General features: G+C 41.6%; 2 protein-coding genes across 3 annotated transcripts in view; one reads left to right on the plus strand and one right to left on the minus strand.

The window, feature by feature from the left end:
• cenpp (centromere protein P) overlaps window positions 1–4,639 on the plus strand; it is a 109,456-nt gene extending 104,817 nt beyond the window's left edge. Inside the window, exons 7-9 of the mRNA XM_061890834.1 lie at window positions 1,355–1,434; window positions 1,543–1,634; window positions 4,369–4,639. Of these exons, the coding sequence (XP_061746818.1) occupies window positions 1,355–1,434; window positions 1,543–1,634; window positions 4,369–4,499 (303 nt within the window). The 3' untranslated portion in view covers window positions 4,500–4,639. The remainder of the gene's footprint in view (window positions 1–1,354; window positions 1,435–1,542; window positions 1,635–4,368) is intronic.
• The window catches only part of ippk (inositol 1,3,4,5,6-pentakisphosphate 2-kinase), a 30,757-nt gene continuing 19,060 nt past the window's right edge, over window positions 4,544–16,240 (minus strand). Inside the window, exons 9-14 of one of the 2 annotated variants that reach the window (XM_061890821.1) lie at window positions 9,874–10,032; window positions 8,382–8,502; window positions 8,150–8,285; window positions 5,851–5,950; window positions 5,688–5,779; window positions 4,544–5,625 (exon numbers count right to left, since the gene is read on the minus strand). In XM_061890821.1, the coding sequence (XP_061746805.1) occupies window positions 5,385–5,625; window positions 5,688–5,779; window positions 5,851–5,950; window positions 8,150–8,285; window positions 8,382–8,502; window positions 9,874–10,032 (849 nt within the window). In that variant the 3' untranslated portion in view covers window positions 4,544–5,384. Of the gene's footprint in view, window positions 5,626–5,687; window positions 5,780–5,850; window positions 5,954–8,149; window positions 8,286–8,381; window positions 8,503–9,873; window positions 10,033–16,240 lie in introns of both variants that reach the window. The other variant, XM_061890813.1, reaches the window with a different exon arrangement.

Genomic DNA, 16,240 nt, shown 5'->3' on the forward strand with positions numbered 1-16,240 from the left:
TGTATATAAAGGTATATACAGTATACATATATATGTATGTATTTATGTATATAAAGGTATATACAGTACAGGCGTAATGTGATCAAACTTTCTTGCTCTTTTCAAAAGTCTAGCAGCCGCATTTTGTACCAACTGTAATCTTTTAATGCTAGACATGGGGAGACCCGAAAATAATACGTTACAGTAATCGAGACGAGACGTAACAAACGCATGGATAATGATCTCGGCGTCACTAGTCGACAAAATGGAGCGAATTTTAGCGATGTTAGGGAGATGAAAGAAGGCCGTTTTAGTAACGCTTTTAATGTGTGACTCATATGGAGATATATATGGTGTATTGTGACATGGCCTAAAAAATATCGAGATATTAAACAGGCCATATCGCCCAGCCCTACTGACTGGTACACACACACAATAAATAATGACTGGTAAACACACATAATAAATAATGACTGGTATACACAAGCTATGGAAATGATATGAGTAGAAAAAACTGCATTTAGTTTAGATAATAATGATTCATATATTGGAAAATGGGGCTTCACGGTGGCAGAGGGGTTAGTGCGTCTGCCTCACAATACGAAGTTCCTGCAGTCCTGGGTTCAAATCCAGGCTCGGGATCTTTCTGTGTGGAGTTTGCATGTTCTCCCCGTGAATGCGTGGGCTTCCTCCCACCTCCAAAGACATGCACCTGGGGATAGGTTGATTGGCAACACTAAATGGTCCCTAGTGTGTGAATGTGAGTGTGAATATTGTCTGTCTATCTGTGTTGGCCCTGCGATGAGGTGGCGACTTGTCCAGGGTGTACCCCGCCTTCCGCCCGATTGTAGCTGAGATAGGCGCCGGCGCCCCCCGCGACCCCGAAAGGGAATAAGCGGTAGAAAATGGATGGATATTGGAAAATGGGATCCATTATTTAAATGTTTGTATCTATTAAATGAACCAAAAATACGACTTATTTTATTTTTGTGTAAAATATTGGACACAATGTGTTGTCAAGTTTGAGATGTGATGCAAGTGTAAGCCACTCTGACACTATTGTTAATTTTTTAAATGGTTGTGTGTTTTATAAATGTGTGATGATAATGTCAATGAGGGATTTCTTATTAATATTAATACTCTTGTTGATAATATTACTTTTTGTTTGATTGCTTTTTGTGTCATGTTTGTGTGTCCTCTCAATTGCTCGGTTTATTGCTATTCTGAATGTTGCTTTGTTTTGGAATTATTATTGTATTATTATTCTCTATTATTTTGTTGTATTGATTAATTTAAAAAAAAGGCAACAAAATATCTATTGTCAGCACTTGATGAATGACAAATGTGCTAAAATCTCACTTTATTTTGTCTGCAGGCCAAATATCCCACACTTGTCTCCCTTCCTGAAGGCCACGGGTCAGAGGTCATGACCTTGCACCATCCTGAGCTTCCAGGGTAAATTCAACACACACACACACACACACACAGTTGTTCAACTTCACACACACACACACTTGTTCAACTTCACACACACTTCTAAACGCCATCTTATTTTGTCCTCAGCTGCATGTTATTAGTTGACTGGTCAGTGGAGGTGTCCAAGGAGGGCGGAGTCACACCAAAAGTCAACCTGCTGACAAAGATCCCAGATAAAGGTGCGATGCGCTTCTTGCTCACTTTTACCAAATACACTTCCAAGTTCAACCACAACAACTTAGAACAGCACTTACAAATAATTCATCTTACTCCTAATTTTATTTATTATTTACAGTTTACAACCTTGTCAAATGATAGGAAACCATGTGTTGATTACAAATATTATTTATTTAACACATAAAGTTTAGGCTTAGGCCAGGCTGATTAGAAAAATAAGTACTAACCAAATGTACTATTTTTACATCTACAGTAATATGTTGGGAAAAAAAATTCTGAAAATTTTACAGTAAAATTCTGACATTGTTCCCATAAAAAATATTGGTACTGTTTTTTTATTTACTGTAATATGATGTAACAAAACAAAAACAAAAAAACATTTTTACAGTAAAATTCTGGCGACTGAGCTGCCAGTTTTTTTCACACTGAAATCTACGGTTGTTTTTACGCCGTATTACTACTAATGGAAAAACGGTAAAACATTTTATAACGGCAAAAAACTGGCCAGAATTAAAAAAAATTAAAAAATTGGGGGAAAAAACTGCACATTTTGCAGTAAAGTTCTGGCAACCAAGTTGCCAGTTTTTCCCGTAAAAAAAAAACCAGTACAGTTTTTTGGTTTTCTTTTGCTGTAATATCATGTGAAAAAATATTTCACAGTAAAATTCTGGCGACTTATCTGCCAGTTTTTCCAGTGAAAAACATTTTTATTTACTGTAATATGTTGAAAAAAAAAATGAAAATTTTACAGTAAAATTCTGGCGACTTAGCTGCCAGTTGTTCCTGTAAAAAATATTGGTAGTTTTTTTATTTACTGAAAACAAAAACCAAAAAAAACACTTTTACAGTAAAATTCTGGCGACTGAGCTGCCAGTTTTTTCACACTGAAATCTACGGTTGTTTTTACGCCGTATTACTACAAATGGAAAAACGGTAAAATATTTTAGAATGGCAAAAAACTGGCCAGAATTAAAAAAAAAATTAAAAATTGGGGAAAAAACAGCACGTTTTGTGGTAAAGTTCTGGCAACTAAGTTGCCAGTTTTTCCCGTAAAAAAAAAAAACAGTACAGTTTTTTGGTTTTCTTTTGCTGTAATATCTTGTGAAAAAATATTTTACAGTAAAATTCTGGCGACTTATCTGCCAGTTTTTCCAGTGAAAAACATTGTTTTATTTACTGTAATATGTTGAAAAAAAAAATGAAAATTTTACAGTAAAATTCTGGCGACTTAGCTGCCAGTTGTTCCTGTAAAAACATTGGTACTGTTTTATTTACTGTTATGTTTTAACAAAACAAAAAAAATCACTTTTACAGTAAAATTCTGGCGACTGAGCTGCCAGTTTTTTCCACACTGAAATCTACGGTTGTTTTTACGCCGTATTACTACAAATGGAAAAACGGTAAAACATTTTATAACGGCAAAAAACTGGCAGAATTAAAAAATATAAAAAAATTTGGGAAAAAAAAGCACGTTTTGCAGTAAAGTTCTGGCAACTAAGTTGGCAGTTTTTCCCGTTAAAAAAAAAACAGTACAGTTTTTTGGTTTTCTTTTGCTGTAATATATGAATAAATATTTTACAATAAAATTCTGGCGACTTATCTGCCAGTTTTTCCAGTGAAAAACGTTTTATTTACTGTAATATGTTGAAAAAAAACCTGAAAATTTTACAGTAAAATTCTGGCGACTAAGCTGCCAGCTGTTCCTGTAAAAAATATTGGTACTGTTTTTTTATTTACTGTAATGTTTTAACAAAACAAAAACCAAAAAAAACACTTTTACAGTAAAATTCTGGCGACTGAGCTGCCAGTTTTTTCACACTAAAATCTATGGTTGTTTTTACGCCGTATTACTACAAATGGAAAAACGGTAAAACATTTTATAACGGCAAAAAACTGGCCAGAATTTAAAAAATTGGGGGAAAAAACAGCACATTTTGCAGTAAAGTTCTGGCAACCAAGTTGCCAGTTTTTCCCGTAAAAAAAAACAGTGCAGTTTTTTGGTTTTCTTTTGCTGTAATATCATGTGAAACATTTTTTTACAGGAAAATTCTGGCGACTTAACTGCCGGTTTTTCCAGTGAAAAACATTGTTTTATTTACTGTAATATGTTGAAAATAAACCTGAAAATTTCACGGTAAAATTCTGGCGACTTAGCTGCCAGTTGTTCCCATAAAAAATATTGGTACTGTTTTTTTATTTACTGTAATATGATGTAACAAAACAAAAACAAAAAAACAATTTTACAATAAAATTCTGGCGACTAAGCTGCCAGATTTTTCACACTGAAATCTACGGTTGTTTTTACGCCATATTACTACAAATGGTAAAACATTTAACGGTAAAAAAACTGGTCAGAATTTTAAAAAAATAAATATGTTGAAAAAAAACAGCTAATTTTGCAGTAAAGTTCTGGCAACTAAGTTGCCAGTTTTTCCCGTAAAAAAAACTTTTTTTTTTTTTTTGCTGTAATACCTTGTGAAAAAAATTTTTACAGTAAAATTCTGGCGACTAAGCTGCCAGTTGTTCCAGTAAAAAACATTGGTACTGTTTTTTTATTTACTGTAATATGTTGTAAAAAAACAAAAACAAAAAAAACACTTTTACAGTAAAATTCTGGCGACTGAGCTGCCAGTTTTTTCACACTGAAATCTACGGTTGTTTTTACGCCGTATTACTACAAATGGAAAAACGGTAAAACATTTTTTAACAGTAAAAAACTGTTTTGTCTGTGTGCAGCCCAGCAGCTGTTCCCTTCCGAAGCACTAGGTGGCGCTGGGGAGGCCTTCCACAGCCTCCTGAGGCTGCTGGGACCCGAGGCGGCTTTGGAGGGCATCATCAGGGAAGTCGGCCTCCTGCAGGACTCCTGACTCCTGCAGCATCTCAGAAGTGACCAGAAGCTCCACCACCACACTTTAGTCTCTTACAAAGTCTTTATTCAGTAGAAAGTCTGACTGACAGCAGAGCTCATTGGTTAAAATCTACAAAAATAAATAATTTAAATACAAAATGCCAGACAGCAGCGTTTGTATTTGCAAATATCTTTTTTTACCCTCAACATTTACCTCACACACACACACACACACACACACACAATCACGCAACAGCTCGTCATCACAATCTGGATTCTGATTGGCTGAGGTTACTGTCACACAAGTTCCTGCCAAGCACCGCTGGCTCCATCTCACCTTTTTTTTTTTTTTTTTTTAAATCCCCACAGGGCTCGGAGGATTGAAAAGTCGCATCCTGTCCGGTGGACACAAAGACGTCACAGAAGGACCCCGTGAAGCTACCAGAAGTTGCCGGGTGAGTGAGGCGACACATAAGCAGCTTGTCTCACACACACACACACACACACACACTCCTCTCAGAACATTTAGGCACAACACTTATAAAGTTGTAGAAGTATGGCGCACAGAAGGACTGGTCATGTGACTTGGGGAGCACGTTGTTGGCCGGCGTGAGGTTCCAGAGTCTCGCTTGTTGCCATAGTGATGCTCCCTCAAAGGTCCCACATACATTCAGGAAATGACATCATCATCATCACCACCACCTGACAATCTTGGCACTTGACTGGTAACCGTGTTGCCATGGAGAAGGGTTGCCAGGTAACCACATCCACAACCTTGCCACCACCCAATGAAGAAAAAACCCTCCAAACAAAAAAAGTAAGAGTAAATAAAGTTGGAACGGAGGATTCTTCACAAAGGAAAGCCTCTGGCACGTCGGACCAACTCCACCAGCGTCAAAGCTGCTCAGACGGGCCTGAAGAGCAGCGTGCAGTCGTCTCTGTCCGACGCCGTGATGACGCCCGACGCCGCCAGAGTTCCTTTTGGCAAGGCGGCGCCCGTCCTCGTGTAGCACGAAACTATTTTCTGGTCCAGCTGCAACTGGAAGGGGATGCTGTCGAAGGGCTTAGGGTCCAGGTCCAGAATGGAGACGGAGTAGGAAAAAGAGGCGGGTCTGGAGGAGAAGAAGTCCCTGAGATGCCTGTGACTGGAGAGAGAGAGAGAGGAGCGTGAAAAGGACGTCAAGGAGAAGAACTTCCATGAGCGTACACTTGGTCCTGGTCTTCCTCCTCGCTGCTGGGCACCAGGGCCACCATGATGGAGCAGTCCTTGGCCGTCATGGCAACACGGTACTGATGGACCTGCCGTCAAAACACTCTTAGAGGGGGAGCAGCTGAGTTTAATCGGGGCCGAGATCGAGATCCGGTCTCACCTTCGCCACGGCGAAGTCCACAGAGCCGTCGTCCTCCACGGGACATTTCTGTAACCTCTCCAGGAAGTCCTCGTTGTACGGCCCGTCCACCTGCAGGCGACTGCTGGCGACGCACAGGAAGTCACCTCACTAACACTTCAGCACACAATGGCACACTACACACTACGCACTACACACTATACAGTACACACTACACACAGTGCACACACTGTACAGTACACACTACACACAGTACACACTACACACAGTGCGCAGTGCACACTACACAGTACACACTACACAGTATGCAGTACACACTACACACAGTGCACAGTACACACTATACAGTACACACTACACAGTACACAGTGCACAGTATGCAGTACACACTACACACAGTGCACAGTACACACTATACAGTACACACTACACACAGTGCACAGTATGCAGTGCACACTACACAGTACACACTACACAGTACACACAGTGCACAGTGCACAGTATACAGTACACAGTGCACAGTACGCAGTATACAGTGCACAGTATGCAGTACACAGTATACAGTGCACAGTATGCAGTACACAGTATACAGTGCACAGTGCACAGTACACAGTGCACAGTACACAGTGCACAGTACGCAGTGCACAGTATGCAGTGCACAGTATACAGTGCACAGTACACACTACACAGTACACACTACACAGTATGCAGTACACAGTGCACAGTATACAGTATACAGTACACAGTGCACAGTACACACTACACAGTGCGCAGTACACAGTGCACAGTACGCAGTATACAGTGCACAGTATGCAGTACACAGTATACAGTGCACAGTATACACTACACAGTGCACAGTATGCAGTGCACAGTACACACTACACAGTGCACAGTACACACTACACAGTACACACTACACAGTATACAGTGCACAGTATACAGTACACAGTGCACAGTACACACTACACAGTATACAGTGCACAGTATACAGTACACAGTGCACAGTACACACTACACAGTATACAGTGCACAGTATGCAGTACACAGTGCACAGTATACAGTGCACAGTATACACTACACAGTATACAGTGCACAGTATACACTACACAGTATACAGTGCACAGTATACACTACACAGTATACAGTGCACAGTATACACTACACAGTACACACTACACAGTGCACACTACACAGTGCACAGTATACAGTGCACTGTGTACTGTATACAGTGCACAGTATACAGTGCACAGTGCACTTGCTTGGTCTGCAAGCGTGTGGTGAAATAACATTTTTAGACATTAATTTTGCGTCAAAATTATTTTTGCAGGTTTTTTTTTTAATGAAATATGAATAAAAACATGAAAGTAAGCTAGGAGTAAGCAAGGTTGCGAGCTAAATGTGACGGGACAAACTTTAATGTGACGAGACGGGACGAACAAATGTATAATTATGTATATATACTATAAATGTACATATATTTCATTGTATAGTGGACATCAAAGACAAGCGCGGTAAGGAACATTTCAAGACGTGCACAACAATTTGTAAAATGACTGTCGGCATAAAGTGTCTCACTCCTGATCACATGTTGATCCAAAAGTGTTTGATCGGGTCAGAATATTCTGGGTGGCGTGTTTACATGACACATTTTTATTCCAGTTAGTCTTTTAATTCAATTAAATGTGCACATGCCTAGTTTGGTACCTTTCTCAACTTTTGACATTTTCATTCTAATTAATTGTTTAATCCAATTAATGTGTCCATGTGCACATGCCTAGTTTGCTACCTTTCTTAACTTTTGACATTTTCATTCCAGTTACTTTTTTAATCCAATTTAATGTGCACATGCCTAGTTTGCTACCTTTCTCAACTTTTGACATTTTCATTCCAATTAGTCTTTTAATCCAATTTAATGTGCACATGCCTAGTTTGGTACCTTTCTCAACTTTTGACATTTTCATTCTAATTAGTCTTTTAATCCAATTTAATGTGCACATGCCTAGTTTGGTACCTTTCTCAACTTTTGACATTTTCATTCTAATTAATTGTTCAATCCATTTAATGTGTCCATGTGCACATGCCTTGGTTTGGTACATTTCTCAATTTTTGACATTTTCATTCCAGTTAGTCTTTTAATCTAATTTAATGTACACATGCCTAGTTTGGTACATTTCTCAACTTTGGACTTTTTCATTGTAGTTAGTCTTTTAATCCCAATAAAAGTGTCCATGTGCACACGCTTCCAACTTTGGACAAAGTGAACAACACAACTTTGGACAAAGTGTTCTCCTGGCCGGGGATGATTATAAAAATGTCTCACCTCTCCTTGGGAAAGTCCTGCAGGTGTTTTTCCACTCGGCGATAGAGAGGATAAACTCCTTCAATGTTCAAACTGTCCAACATTTGAGTCTGAAGGATCCGAAATAAAACGCTGTCGCTGGGTAACCCCTGAGAGCCTGAGAAGACACGAGGTCACATGACACACAATAAGTATCTTGTTGGGTTAAAGGCCAGCAAGACTGAAAAGTCACGGCTGACAAACATTAGCTGACCGTGTCGACTCCTCTCCTTGTTGAAGAGGCTGGCTTCACAGAAGCGTCGTCCCTCTACCTGTCGCTCCGCCACGACCCCGCCCCCTCCTCCCCCGCCATTCAGCAGGGCGTTCACCAGGACCTGCAGGGTGTCGCAGGGACATTGGTCTTTGGAAACATCTTTGAACATTAGGAGTGCTCCAGTCAAGGCATCACAGATCTGGGCCTCCAGACAATCCTGTCTTGGATCTCTACAGACCTTTCCACTTCATTCTTGATTGGTACTCAAGTGTGGGACCTAATCCATAGACAGGTGTGTGCTTTTCCTAATCATCTCCAACAGACTGAATAGACCACAGGTGGACTATTAAGCCGTAGGAACATCTCAAAGATTTCCACTTGAAACAGGATGCAACTTATCTCACTTTCGACCTCCATGGTCCAGGCTGTGAAGACTTCTGTACATGTGAGTTCTTGGGTGTTTTTATTTGGAATAACTTTGCAAACATAAAAAAACTGTCATTATGGGATATTTATTAAGTGTAGAATTTTGAGCACTAACATTTATGTCCCATTTTGGAATAAGGCTGTAATATTTAAAGTTAAAGTACCACTGATAGTCTCACACACACACCAGCTGTGGTGAAATTATGGTCTGCATTTGACCCATCCCCTTGTTCCACCGCCTGGGAGTTGAGGAGAGCAGTGAGCAGCGGCGGTGGCCGAGCCCGGGAATCAACTTGGTGATTTAACCCCCAATTCCAACCCTTGATGCTTAGTGCCAAACAGGGAGGTAATAGCTCCCATTTTTATAGTCTGTTTTTTTTTTTATTTCATATATTTATATTTCAAATATGCAAAAAAAAAAACAAGAGCAAGCCTCAGCAAGTAGCCTTAACAGCCTTTTCAACTAAATGAGCAATGGACTTTTCTTTTTAACATATTTGCAAATTGGTCCTAGTGTGAGAGTGAATGTTGTCTATCTGTGTTGGCGACTTGTCCATGGTGTACCCCGCCTTCCGCCCGATTGTAGCTGAGATAGGCACCAGTAGTGTGTGAATGTTGTCTTTCTATCTGTGTTGTCCCTGCAATGAGGTGGCGACTTGAATAAGTTTACACTTTGGTATGACTCGGCCGGGGTTTGGACTCACGACCTTCCAGTCTCAGGGCGGACACTAACCACAAAGCCACTGAGAAGGTTAACATAATAAAATGTGGACAAAGTGGAGCGCTGTGAATACTTCCCGGATGCAATATCCTTTTTGTAGAAGTTTAAATTCCAATTTTAAAAAGTCGGTATCTCAAACACACAAATATGATTCATCCTGTGAGGATGAAGGATCCATCCATCCATCCATTTTCTACGGCTTATTCCCTTGTAGCCTATCTCAGCTACAATCTGGCGGAAGGCGGTGTACACCCTGGACAAGCCGCCACCTTATTGCAGGAGTATGAAGCAAATAGATAAAAGGCTGACAGAAACAGTTTTAGTTCAATTGAGTGGGATTATTACCTGGATGAAGTCGTTAAGGACGGCTCTGCCAGTCATGTGACCGTTGATCCGATTGTTCCCGGACAGGAAGTAAGGTCTGAGGTGATACAGCAGAGAGTTCAGGTCCAGCATGTCTTCACTGCCGCCGCCTTCTTTGCTGCTGTATACACACTGACCCCCCTGACACACACACAAACACTTTCATTAGCAGCTTGCATCTTACTTTTGCTCAAACAGCAACAAAAATTCAAGGAAGTGTGGAAAAATGAATTTTTGAGATTGGACTTTTTTTTTAGCTAGATTTTGTAAAACTTTCAGCCTTTTTCTATTTAATGTAAAATAAACAACCTGCTAGTGCTGCAACGATTCATTGATTATATCGACAAATTCATTGAGAAAAAAAAAAGCATATATTTGTATTTTGTTGTTTTGATGTGTTTAATGAGTAAAATATGCAGACATTGTTTCTGCAAGACTGCTCCAAAACTGCAGGTGAGGGTTCTGCAGACAGAGGTGGGTAGAGTAGCCAGAAATTGTACTCAAGTAAGAGTACTGTTACTTTAGAGATTTATTACTCAAGTAAAAGTAAGGAGTAGTCACCCAAATATTTACTTGAGTAAAAGTAAAAAGTACGTTGTGAAAAAACTACTCAAGTACTGAGTAACTGATGAGTAACGTGATTACGGCAACAAATAATGCACAAAAACATAAAAATAGCAATGAGCAAATTCAGAGCCAAGAATATCTCTTAAGCAACTAAAACAATATATATTAAATAATAGTACATTAAAATAAAATTTAAAAAATGGCACATAAGGCCGCAAATCCGATGACACAACTACAAAGTCGATCATGGAGCTGCGGCCTAGGGTGTCCTGGTGCCAAGTGCACATATGGACACCCTTATGTTTGAACATGGTGTTTGTTATCGACAAACTGTGACGAGCACAAAAGTCCAATAACAAAACACCACTCGGGTTTAGATCCGGGCGACCATTCTTCCCAATCACGCCTCTCCAGGTTTCACTGTCGTTGCCAACATGAGCGTTGAAGTCTCCCAGTAGGACAAGGGAATCACCCGGAGGAGCACTTTCCAGTACTCCCTCGAGTGTACCCAAAAAGGGTGGGTATTCTTAACTGCTGTTTGGTGCGTAAGCACAAACAACAGTCAGGACCCGTCCCCCCACCCGAAGGCGAAGGGAAGCTACCCTCTCGTCCACTGGGTTGAACTCAAACGTACAGGCTTTGAGCCGGGGGGCAACCAGAATTGCCACCCCAGCCCGTCGCCTCTCACTGCCGGCAACGCCAGAGTGGAAGAGGGTCCAGTCCCTTTCGAGAGAACTGGTTCCAGAGCCCTTGCTGTGCGTCGAGGTGAGTCCGACTATATCCAGCCGGAACTTCTCTACCTCGCGCACTAGCTCAGGCTCCTTCCCCCCCAGTGAGGTGACGTTCCACGTCCCAAGAGCTAGCTTCTGTAGCCGAGGATCGGACCGCCAAGTGCCCTGCCTTCGGCTGCCGCCCAGCTCACAATGCACCCGACCTCTATGGCCCCTCCTATGAGTGGTGAGCCCATTGGAGGGATGACCCACGTTGCCTCTTCGGGCTGTGCCCGGCCGGGCCCCATGGGAACAGGCCCGACCACCAGGCGCTCGCCATCGTGCCCCAACTCCGGGCCTGGCTCCAGAGCGGGGCCCCGGTGACCCACGTCCGGGCGAGGGAAATCTGGGTTCATTTCGTTGTAATTCCATTGAAGTCTTTGAGCTGCTCTTTGTCTGATCACTCACTCTGCAGCATCGCGTGGACATCGGGAGCGGTACCTCTGGATTGGCAGACCGGGGTGGTGGTCCCTCTCTTTAAGAAGGGGGACCGGAGGGTGTGTTCCAACTATCGTGGGATCACACTCCTCAGCCTTCCCGGTAAGGTTTATTCAGGTGTACTGGAGAGGAGGCTTCGCCGGATAGTCGAACCTCGGATTCAGGAGGAACAGTGTGGTTTTCGTCCTGGTCGTGGAACTGTGGACCAGCTCTATACTCTCGGCAGGGTTCTTGAGGGTGCATGGGAGTTTGCCCAACCAGTCTACATGTGCTTTGTGGACTTGGAGAAGGCATTCGACCGTGTCCCTCGGGAAGTCCTGTGGGGAGTGCTCAGAGAGTATGGGGTATCGGAATGTCTTATTGTGGCAGTCCGCTCCCTGTATGATCAGTGTCAGAGCTTGGTCCGCATTGCTGGCAGTAAGTCGGACACGTTTCCAGTGAAGGTTGGACTCCGCCAAGGCTGTCCTTTGTCACCGATTCTGTTCATAACTTTTATGGACAGAATTTCTAGGCGCAGTCAAGGCGTTGAGGGGTTCCGGTTTGGTGGCCACGGGATTAGGTCTCTGCTTTTTGCAGATGATGTAGTCCTGATGGCTTCATCTGGCCGGGATCTTCAGCTCTCACTGGATCGGTTCGCAGCCGAGTGTGAAGCGACTGGAATGAGAATCAGCACCTCCAAGTCCGAGTCCATGGTTCTCGCCCGGAAAAGGGTGGAGTGCCATCTCCGGGTTGGGGAGGAGACCCTGCCCCAAGTGGAGGAGTTCAAGTACCTAGGAGTCTTGTTCACGAGTGGGGGAAGAGTGGATCGTGAGATCGACAGGCGGATCGGTGCGGCGTCTTCAGTAATGCGGACGTTGTATCGATCCGTTGTGGTGAAGAAGGAGCTGAGCCGGAAGGCAAAGCTCTCAATTTACCGGTCGATCTACGTTCCCATCCTCACCTATGGTCATGAGCTTTGGGTCATGACCGAAAGGATAAGATCACGGGTACAAGCGGCCGAAATGAGTTTCCTCCGCCGGGTGGCGGGGCTCTCCCTTAGAGATAGGGTGAGAAGCTCTGCCATCCGGGAGGAGCTCAACGTAAAGCCGCTGCTCCTCCACATCGAGAGGAGCCAGATGAGGTGGTTCGGGCATCTGGTCAGGATGCCACCCGAACGCCTCCCTAGGGATGTGTTTAGGGCACGTCCAGCTGGTAGGAGGCCACGGGGAAGACCCAGGACACGTTGGAAAGACTATGTCTCCCGGCTGGCCTGGGAACGCCTCGGGATCCCCCGGGAAGAGCTAGACGAAGTGGCTGGAGATAGGGAAGTCTGGGCTTCCCTGCTTAGGCTGCTGCCCCCGCGACCCGACCTCGGATAAGCGGAAGATGATGGATGGATGGATGGATGGATGGATGGGCACATTGAGTCACAATAACTTAACAGCACCATAGGCTCAGTAAGCATTCATTGATTTGATTGATTGATGTATTGATTAAAACTTGTATTAGTAGATTGCACAGTACAGTACATATTCCGTACAATTGATCACTAAATGGTAACACCCCAATAAGTTTTTCAACCAAGTCGAGGTGATCTACCTCATATATACATATACATACACACACATATCATTTATACACACAATTATATATATATATATATATATATATATATATATACATATATATATATACATATATATATATACATATATATATATATATATATATACATATATATATATACATATATATATATACATATATATATATATACATACATTTATATATACAGTATATAATTTATATTTATTTATTTTGCCGTTTTTGTTCACATGTTGAAGGTGTTTTAATGAATATACATGCATGTTTAACATATAAATTCCTATCTTTCATGAAGACAATAATATAAGTTGGTGTATTACCTGATTCTGATGACTTGCATTGATTGGAATCAGTCGTCCACATTTTCAAATGGAGGTGAAAAAAAGTTCCTCTTTTCTGTCTAATACATCATGAAAGTCGTTGGTTTTTGGCATCTTATTTGTCCAGCTTCCATATTCGTTTTTATACACTTTACAAGAAATACATTGGCGGCAAACTCCGTAGCTTGCTAGCTTGTTTGCGCTGGCTTTCGGAGACTCTTATTTTGTTAGCGCAGGCGCAATGGAGCGGCGCTTTTATTGTGAAGACAGGAACTGTGCGATCAGTCTTTAGGCTTTTGACGGGAAGTACGGTTGAAATAAAAAGTGTCTTTTTTTCTTTACACTTTTGATTGATTGATTGATTGAAACTTTTATTAGTAGATTGCACAGTACAGTACATATTCCGTACAATTGATCACTAAATGGTAACACCCCAATAAGTTTTTCAACTTGTTTAAGTCGGGTATTACGTGTTACGGTCACGTGACCACCTGGCTCTGTTTGATTGCTCCAACGTCAGCAGTGACTGCATTTGATTGGTGAAACGCACGCATGCGTAGTTCCTACTTTGAATGTGTGTCTGACAAAACCAAAACAAACAAAGCGTGCATTAACAGATCGATAAAAAAAAAAGTAGCGAGTAACGAGCTGATTGTAGATAAATGGAGCGGAGTAAAAGTAGCGTTTCTTCTTTATAAATATACTCAAGTAAAAGTAAAAGTATGTTGCATAAAAACTACTCTTAGAAGTACAATTTATCCCAAAAGTTACTCAAGTAGATGTAACGGAGTAAATGTAGCGCGTTACAACCCACCTCTGTCTGCAGGTCCCACTTGGTTACTCAAATAATCCTGCCAAGATCATGTCAAGAAGTGTGGCGTTTGTGACAGAGCTCATTTTCTCAAGTAATGAAAGCATGGTGCTTTTAGTTATCACTTCAATGAGAGCTGGAACTTTGTCTTGTTATGTTTGAAACTCGCATCAGTGCCATCTACAGGACTTCAGTGGAAAGGCAGCGTGAGCTTGGACTGGAGCAGGCCTGGGCAATTATTTTGACTCTGGGGCCAAATTTGTGTAAGCTGCTTTTTTTGAAACCTTTATTTTGTTAGTGCACTCAGACCGGATGTGGCACACTGCACTATTATTGTGAAGGGGGGGGGGGTGCTGTGCTGTTCTCAGCTTGAATCCGCAAAGAGGTGACTTGGGGCTCTTATTAAAGATACTTTTTTGAAACCTTTATTTTGTTAGTGCAGTCAGAGCGGATTTGTCACACCGCGCTATTATTTTGAAAGGGGAAGTTTGCTTTGCTGTTGTCTCAGCTTGACGCATACGACTTGGAGCTCTTATCAAAAGGTGCTTTTTTTTAAAACCTTTATTTTGTTAAGAGTCAGACCGGATGTGGTACAGCACGCTATTATTGTGAAGGGGAAGTTTGCTTTGCTGTTTTCTCAGCTTGTAGTCGTTTAGTTTAGTACTTTAGTCTTCATTTGAAGGGACAATGCACAGAAACATTAAGCGCAAAGACAGGTATGTTCTTTAGCAGATTATAGCTAAATAGCTATAATCTATAAATAACAGGGATACAAAAATCATGTAATAAAATTATAACAATAAAAATCATACTATAGCATGTAATCAAATTTAAAAGTCATAAAATGCCCTTGCATTGACACACACTTAATATACCACACCTCATTTACATCATCACACAAAGACAATACATGCTCTTGTTCACATCTGTCATCATTTGTAAAAACCACCATGATTTTAACACACACACCACACAGCTTACAACAAAATATACATTAAGTTGATGTGTCAATCATAATGCCCACCTTGACGCGTAGAGGCTCCTAGAAAGGTACCTTTTTTCAAACCTTTATTTTGTTAGTGCAGACAGACCGGATGTGGCGCACCGTGCTATTATTGTGAAGGAGGAAGTGTGTTTTGCTGTTGTCTCAGCTTGACGCATAGAGGCAAATTGCAGCTCTTAAGTTGCAACTGCTGTTTGTACGTTCGTGTTACATGGATGATGTCGTTCACAACAACACAAGAGGATGAGATGTGTCGTGGGTGTATGGATCGTTCTTGCTAGCTTTGCCTTGGTAGTTTAGTCGCTGTTTCAAGTGACCGCCTCGACATTGTTTAGTTGAGGACGGGGATGAATAAGAGCTAGTGGACACATTATTTTCCCAAGCAAATGTTCCTTCTCACAATGACATTATTTCACTCACATTTATGTCCACTTCCCTGATATTCTGCATTTAAAAGCAGATTCCGTTTTATTGGTCAATTGTGTCCGAGGTTACTTCAACACGGAAATCATATGCCTTACTTTTTTGTTGATTGTTGATTATGCACACATGCACTGTGTCAGATAAAAAGTAGCAACCATGGCGACATCCCAAACTTCTAGTAGACCTGCTCTTTTTTCCACTCATTCACTCCTCAACCGTTTCACCCCTGCAAGCTCCAGAACTTACATGTACAAACCCTGTTTCCATAGGAAATTGTGTTAGATGTAAATATAAACGGAATAAAATGATTTGCAAATCCAAATATTCAGTTGAATATGCTACAAAGACAACATATTTGATGTTCAAACTGACAAATGTTTTTTTTTTGCAAGTAATCATTAACTTTAGAATTTGATGCCAGCAACACGTGACA

The sequence above is a fragment of the Nerophis ophidion genome, linkage group LG02 (assembly GCF_033978795.1).
Source record: "Nerophis ophidion isolate RoL-2023_Sa linkage group LG02, RoL_Noph_v1.0, whole genome shotgun sequence".
Classification (NCBI taxonomy): Eukaryota; Metazoa; Chordata; class Actinopteri; order Syngnathiformes; family Syngnathidae; genus Nerophis; species Nerophis ophidion.